The sequence below is a fragment of the Nansenia antarctica genome (assembly GCF_963989245.1).
Source record: "Nansenia antarctica genome assembly, chromosome: 1".
NCBI lineage: Eukaryota > Metazoa > Chordata > Actinopteri > Argentiniformes > Microstomatidae > Nansenia > Nansenia antarctica.
In genome coordinates, this window is record NC_137674.1 from 10,495,665 (window position 1) to 10,503,714 (window position 8,050).

The 8,050-nt window shown below is 48.7% G+C and overlaps 2 protein-coding genes across 2 annotated transcripts in view; both read right to left on the reverse strand.

Moving 5' to 3' along the window:
• The window catches only part of echs1 (enoyl CoA hydratase, short chain, 1, mitochondrial), a 418,160-nt gene that overhangs the window by 313,146 nt on the left and 96,964 nt on the right, over positions 1-8,050 (reverse strand). The gene's annotated exons all lie outside the window — the stretch shown is intronic.
• Positions 4,372-7,377, reverse strand: LOC308152651 (serine/threonine-protein phosphatase 2A 65 kDa regulatory subunit A beta isoform-like; the record flags this gene model as incomplete). The annotated part of the gene is made up of 4 exons (XM_080525688.1): positions 4,372-4,402; positions 4,621-4,853; positions 4,996-5,205; positions 7,300-7,377. 4 exons carry the CDS (start codon positions 7,375-7,377, stop codon positions 4,372-4,374), a joined length of 552 nt encoding a protein of 183 aa, XP_080381814.1.

An 8,050-nucleotide genomic window follows, 5' to 3' on the forward strand; every position in this document is an offset into this window, starting at 1 on the left:
GCGAAACCATGAACAAACCGCCTGTAATAGCTGCTAAAACCTAAAAAGGGAGCGAAGTTCTGAGATGTGTTTTGGTGGGGCCCAGTTGGCAACTGCACTAATCTTATCTGGGTCTGTGGCCACCCCATCCTTGGAGATCACATGACCAAGATACTTCACCTCGCTCTCCTCCCTTTCACGGCACAGTGGGGAAATTGCTTTCACATCACTTCACGTCATAATGAGATCAATTATTTCATGGGGTGAATGTTTCTCAGCTCTGGCTGAGGCGAGTCTTCGTTGCAAAGTCGGCGATGAGTTTACGCATCACATCTCCGTGGCTCTGACCTACCAGCTCCTGACACACAGCCCCAAAGTTCTCTTTGACGAACGTGGCGAAGGGGGTGGGAGCCCGGGGCGTGGAGGGGGTGAGGAGGACCAGCCGACCGGTGCAGAGGGAACAGACAAACCTCTCTGTGTCCAGAGACTTGGAGTGGCGCCCGATCGTGTTCTCGCAGCGCTTGCACTGGTACTTGAATTTGTAGTTGATGTCGTAGCTGTGGCAGCGGGTGACCATGGGCAGCTCGGGGTGGGCCAGCGTGGCCTTGCGTGCGTAGATCTTCCAGAAGGGTCCGTGGCCATCCCTCACTCCGTTTATCAGCCAGGTGGCAGCGTGGCACATCTCATGCACCAGTGTGTCCCGCAGCCGGTCTGCAGAGTCGCAGACCTTCACTGACAGGTCTATCCGGGGGCGTATCGGTTACCGCCCCCTCGCTCCTGGCCTGTGACGCAGTACCCAGCTGTCTTCCTCAACTTCTTATTCCAAGTGAGTGACATGTTTGTAGGGAGCTTGCTGTCAAAGATACTTGTATTGTACTGTATTGCATCAGATTCAAGACCCTGGTGCTTGCATATCAGGCAGCTAAAGGGACAGCCCCTGCCTACCTGAAGGAAATGGTAACCCCCCAAACCCCTGCCCGCTCACTCCGCTCCTCCACCTCGGCTGGCCGACTGGCCCCACCTCCTCTACACAGCAGTCGGGCTGCCCGATCACGTCTCTTCACAACACTGGCTCCCCGCTGGTGGAATGAGCTCCCAACGGCTGTCAGAAGGGCAGAGTCACTACCCATCTTCCGTCGTAGACTGAAGACCCATCTCTTCAGGTTACATCTTAACTGCTCCTCCTGAGACATCTTCTGACCCTCACCACTACGTCTCCTAAAGACACCCGCTTTCCCCTCTACTGTGTCCCTAAGAACTTCTATTGCCCCCCTTGTACTGTTTCTCAGTTTCTCCAGCAATAAAATAAAAATAAAAAAAATAAAAAATAAATGTTAGTAGAAGGCGATAATAGGAAGCGATAATAGGGAGAAGGTTTTTCCTTCTATCAGTAAACCCGGGCCCGAGCTAGAGTACTCTTCCTGCAACGAATGGTGGATTGCTGATTCACATGCTTAGTATTCAAATGTATTGATTGTAAGTCGCTTTGGAATAAGGCGTCTGCTAAATGCCAAAAATGTAAATGTATTGTATAGGTGGTAGAGTTTGCTGGTCAGGTCCTCTTTGGTCTGCTTGAAGTTGCGACTGTAGCTGGACAGAGACTGGAGGAAGCAGCCCGGGGTCTTACACACTACAACTCTGGAAATGGGGATGGGTCTGGGCTCTGTCTGGGAGATTTTGGGTCTGGTGACGGGGGTCTTCGCTGGGGTCTTATAAAACCACAACATCATCCAGATACAGCAACAAGGACTGGAAGTGCTGGGATCCAAACATCCTCTCCATCAGCCGGCGCTGAGTTTACGCATCACATCTCCGTGGCTCTGACCTACCAGCTCCTGACACACAGCCCCAAAGTTCTCTTTGACGAACGTGGCGAAGGGGGTGGGAGCCCGGGGCGTGGAGGGGGTGAGCAGGACCAGCCGACCGCTGCAGAGGGAACAGACAAACCTCTCTGTGTCCAGAGACTTGGAGTGGCGCCCGATCGTGTTCTCGCAGCGCTTGCACTGGTACTTGATTTTGTAGTTGATGTCGTAGCTGTGGCAGCAGGTGACCATGGGCAGCTCGGGGTGGGCCAGCGTGGCCTTGCGTGCGTAGATCTTCCAGAAGGGTCCGTGGCCATCCCTCACTCCGTTTATCAGCCAGGTGGCAGCGTGGCACATCTCATGCACCAGTGTGTCCCGCAGCCGGTCTGCAGAGTCGCAGACCTTCACTGACAGGTCTATCCGGGCGTATCGGTTACCGCCCCCTCGCTCCTGGCCTGTGACGCAGTACCCAGCTGTCTTCCTCAACTTCTTATTCCAAGTGAGTGACATGTTTGTAGGGAGCTTGCTGTCAAAGATACTTGTATTGTATAGCTGGTAGAGTTTGCTGGTCAGGTCCTCTTTGGTCTGCTTGAAGTTGCGACTGTAGCTGGACAGAGACTGGAGGAAGCAGCCCGGGGTCTTACACACTACAACTCTGGAAATGGGGATGGCTCTGGGCTCTGTCTGGGAGATTTTGGGTCTGGTGACGGGGGTCTTCGCTGGGGTCTTATAAAACCACAACATCATCCAGATACAGCAACAAGGACTGGAAGTGCTGGGATCCAAACATCCTCTCCATCAGCCGTTGGAAAGTGCTTGGGGCGTTACAGAGGCCGAATGGCATTCTGTTAAATTCGAACAGGCCAAAGGGTGTGCAAAATGCAGTCTTCATCTTGTCTTGTTCAGTCACTGGTACTTGATTATACCCACTCGCCAGGTCCATAGTGCTGAACCAGCGGGACCCAGACAAGGCATCCAATGACTCCTCAATGCGAGGTAAAGGAAAGGCATCCTTCCGTGTTCTGCTGTTCAGTTGGCGATAGTCTACACGATGCAAGGGGGCAGCAAGGGTTGCGAAACCATGAACAAACCGCCTGTAATAGCTGCTAAAACCTAAAAAGGAGCGAAGTTCTGAGATGTGTTTTGGTGGGGCCCAGTTGGCAACTGCACTAATCTTATCTGGGTCTGTGGCCACCCCATCCTTGGAGATCACATGACCAAGATACTTCACCTCGCTCTCCTCCCTTTCACGGCACAGTGGGGAAATTGCTTTCACATCACTTCACGTCATAATGAGATCAATTATTTCATGGGGTGAATGTTTCTCAGCTCTGGCTGAGGCGAGTCTTCGTTGCAAAGTCGGCGCTGAGTTTACGCATCACATCTCCGTGGCTCTGACCTACCAGCTCCTGACACACAGCCCCAAAGTTCTCTTTGACGAACGTGGCGAAGGGGGTGGGAGCCCGGGGCGTGGAGGGGGTGAGCAGGACCAGCCGACCGGTGCAGAGGGAACAGACAAACCTCTCTGTGTCCAGAGACTTGGAGTGGCGCCCGATCGTGTTCTCGCAGCGCTTGCACGGGTACTTGAATTTGTAGTTGATGTCGTAGCTGTGGCAGCGGGTGACCATGGGCAGCTCGGGGTGGGCCAGCGTGGCCTTGCGTGCGTAGATCTTCCAGAAGTGTCCGTGGCCATCCCTCACTCCGTTTATCAGCCAGGTGGCAGCGTGGCACATCTCATGCACCAGTGTGTCCCGCAGCCGGTCTGCAGAGTCGCAGACCTTCACTGACAGGTCTATCCGGGCGTATCGGTTACCGCCCCCTCGCTCCTGGCCTGTGACGCAGTACCCAGCTGTCTTCCTCAACTTCTTATTCCAAGTGAGTGACATGTTTGTAGGGAGCTTGCTGTCAAAGATACTTGTATTGTATAGCTGGTAGAGTTTGCTGGTCAGGTCCTCTTTGGTCTGCTTGAAGTTGCGACTGTAGCTGGACAGAGACTGGAGGAAGCAGCCCGGGGTCTTGCACACTACAACTCTGGAAATGGGGATGGGTCTGGGCTCTGTCTGGGAGATTTTGGGTCTGGTGACGGGGGTCTTCGCTGGGGTCTTATAAAACCACAACATCATCCAGATACAGCAACAAGGACTGGAAGTGCTGAAATTGCTTTCACATCACTTCACGTCATAATGAGATCAATTATTTCATGGGGTGAATGTTTCTCAGAGGCGAGTCTTCGTTGCAAAGTCGGCGCTGAGTTTACGCATCACATCTCCGTGGCTCTGACCTACCAGCTCCTGACACACAGACCCAAAGTTCTCTTTGACGAACATGGCGAAGGGGGTGGGAGCCCGGGGCGTGGAGGGGGTGAGCAGGACCAGCCGACCGGTGCAGAGGGAACAGACAAACCTCTCTGTGTCCAGAGACTTGGAGTGGCGCCCGATCGTGTTCTCGCAGCGCTTGCACTGGTACTTGAATTTGTAGTTGATGTCGTAGCTGTGGCAGCGGGTGACCATGGGCAGCTCGGGGTGGGCCAGCGTGGCCTTGCTTGCGTAGATCTTCCAGAAGGGTCCGTGGCCATCCCTCACTCCGTTTATCAGCCAGGTGAACACAGCGTACGGAAGTGTCTAGAGAGAACAACAACACACTAACGTTAGGACATAACTTTCCATGTTTTCTCCTGCTTGCTCCTACTGAACATGACCATGGTGCAGTTAGTTTGTGTTACTAGTAATGTGTGTGAGGCTAGTCTGTGCATTATTGTGTCTGTGACGTGTGTGTGTGTGTGTGTGTGTGCGTGAGAGAGAGAGAGAAGGTAGCAATGTATGGTCTCTGCTGTACTCACTGGCGGATCTCAGCCTTGACAGTGCTGGAGACGCGGGGATAGCAGACAGAGAACAGGCCACAGGCAGAGGTACGGGAGGTGAACCAGTCACCACTGGCCAGGCGCTTCACTAAGGGCTCGAAGTGAACCTCCAGGTCCACAGGGGAGTGCTCCTGGGAAATCTTACGCAGAGACTCCACAGCCTTGTCTCTCACCACTGTCTCCTCTACGGTGGCCAGGCTCTCCAGGGGAGGCTGTGGAGACATGGATAGGTAGACACTAAATGTGTGGGTGTGGATCCCCAGCAGACAGTGGACATACTCAGGCCCTCTCCCACAAGCATCAAGACACTGGGTCTGTGTGTGTGTGTGTGTGTGTGTGTGTGTGTGGACTCACCAGCAGGCAGTGGACGTACTCGGGCCCACCCACCAACATGGTGAAGTTCCCCAGCTGCTCAGCCAGGGCAAGCAGCACCTCATCCTCATCATAGATGGTGTCTACAGAAGAGAGAAGGTCTACAGAAGCAGAAAGGACACCAGTGCGGGTCCGCTCCACCCCCAGAGCCAGGGCAATGGTGGACAGCTTCTTGATGCTATTCAGTCGCAGCTGAGAAGACAACAGCAGGTTGTAACCAGTTTCTAAGGACAGTTCTATATTCTGTGCCATTTTTAAAAAGCTAATAGAGCCCTAAGGAAGGCTAGATACAACTATGATAGAAGTATCAAATACATGCCAAAAACCCTTCTCCCTTAAGATTCTTTGAGAATATTTTCAGAACAATCTATGACTAAATCGACATTTTGGGGCCAAATTCAGATGGAACGTACAGTTTACCAGAAGATGTTCCATCAGAAAGACTAACACTAGGCTATACTATCCCTTTGGGGACGAGTTGAAAGTTCTATGTAGATACAATAGCCATGTCGGGACTTTTTAAACTATTAAAAATATCCCAAATAATGGGAAATACTGTACATTTACATGATAATTGCTGCTGTGTGTTTTCTTCTTAGAAATAAGAGCGTATATGCAGATAGCATCTGTTGATGAGCATAAATGGTTGTGTTTTAAGCAGAAAGGACACCAAAAGACGAAGCTTTGTTGTCTACAACAACCTGAAAACCGCTAACATTTTCCGTTTGAGGCTTTTTTTGTCTGTTAATAAAAGACGTGCGCCCTCAATTTCGCCTAGCAAAATCCTCTCATTCCGCGCTGCACTAGCGAGATGGCTATTTGAACTAAAGCTATGTTTATCCATATATTTTATCTTCAAAAAGCTTACCAATGCCTCAGACATAACATGAGACCGGTGCAGATCTAAGTTGTCTGAGATGGACAACACTGCGTCTGCGTGTGTGTGTGTGTGTGTGTGTGTGTGTGTGTGTGTATACGTGTCAGTCGGCTACAATTCAAAATACCCCCAATATGCATGATCTAATGCCTCTGTAATGATATTTCTAAATACAATAAGTAATAGCCTACTATAATATATAGTGACATATACACTGACCGGCCACTTTATTAGGTACACCTTTTCAACTGCACGTGAACGGAAATATCTAATCAGCCAATCATGTGGCATGGGTGTTGGTGCCAGGCGGGCTGTTTTGAGTATTTCAGAAAGTGCTGATCTACTGGGATTTTCCTGCACAACCATCTCTAGGGGTAACAGAGAATGGTCAGAAAAAAAGGAAAAATATCCAGTGAGCGGCAGTTCTCTGGGCGAAAATGGTGGTGGTGGTGTAATGGTGTGGGGGATATTTTCTTGGTACAAATCTTCAGCAACTGTGTGATGTTATAATGTCAATATGTGAGGAATGTTTCCAGCACCTTGTTGAATGGATACATGTATAGGAGTGCCAGTAGCATGACTAATGTTATCAGTCACTAATAAGGGGAACGGTGGAGAATGTATTGTATTGTGGTTAATTTACTACTGTTCAGCACTTGAAGTTACATTCATGCCTGCCCATAGCATAAATCATTCTTGCCCAATGTTCAAGGCTGCTGTATTTCACATGAAGGAACAATACGAGTCCCCTGTCCCTCCTCTTGTGTTATTATTATTAATATGAACTTCATAGTGATTTGATGTTTATTTGATAATATGTGTGCATCTATGCAGTATATCTTTTAAATGTAATACAGTTAGCCTATTAGCCTACGTATATTTCTTTTTAAAATCATTGTACTAAGTGCCTGGCCCTCAGTAAGTTTGACTTTGACACCCCCTGGTTTGAGTGTTATTTCCCAGAATCGTCCAAACTGGTCTAACCTGCCTACCTACGAGCTCTGACATGTGGGCACACCAAACACCGGGTTGTGACGTCACTACACTGCATTTAATCGCCCAATTTTCAGGCCTCGAAGACCATAATGTGTTCATCATGACAGCAGTGGGCAACAGATAGCTAGCTAGCTACACACACGACCAACATGCACATTGCCAACCTACCTAGCTAGTAACCATGTACCTGGTTACATTTACATTTACATTTTTGGCATTTAGCAGACGCCTTATTCCAAAGCGACTTACAATCTTGTGGTTCTGCAGTTTATGACAACCAGCTAACCAGCTAACCAGGCTGGGTGCGCCCTGTTGAAATATCAAGTTTCTAGAGGTATCATACCAAGTATGTGGTGAACAATTAAACAGAAACACGATAATAATAATATACCAAATGTGCCCTCAGAAATTACCTGAACGTCCTCATTCCGCAGCTCGTCGATGAGCACGGCGATAGGGTACAGAGAGTCGTCTCCGTCAGCTCCTGCCATGTCTGATAGTGTTAAACTGGACTGATACAGGGCTCGTGCTGCAACTGAACTTCAAATGGACTGTTGCCTCGTAACCTGAACACAAACAATGCAGTCTAATTAACGGTCATTTAGTAGAACACCTGTGCAGCGGAGTGATACATAGTTAAAAGAAGTCCCAGTGCTGTTATACTGTATATCGTAACTCATGGAATGCCTCTTGTCCAATCAAATTACTTGGTCGGAACTATGAATGAAAGCTTTATTTCGAACATGTGTAAAAAGAAATAGTTATAACAACAAAAGACAAAACAAAAACAAGAAAAAACAAAACAAGACAAAAAACACTATTTAACATGTCCGAAAAGGAGTAGGAAGAAGCATAAACTTATTTAATCCTACCCCTTCTCCAATACTCAGAGATTAATAATTAATAATCTGCAGTGAACTTCAATATTAATATAATATATTTTTAAAATTAAATCAAATGTATTTACATATTTACCAACAATAGAAAACAGATAATGTAAATAAACAAATAATCTGTGCAAACAACTGGTGACTATCAAAGCCCTGAGCCCTAACTGTTGTATAAAGTACAACAGAGTACAGCTGTTCTAGTGTTAATGGAAACTGCGTGTTTTCTCAACCGCTTGTTTTCCTGCAGCATTCAGTCCAGTGCACAGATGTGGTC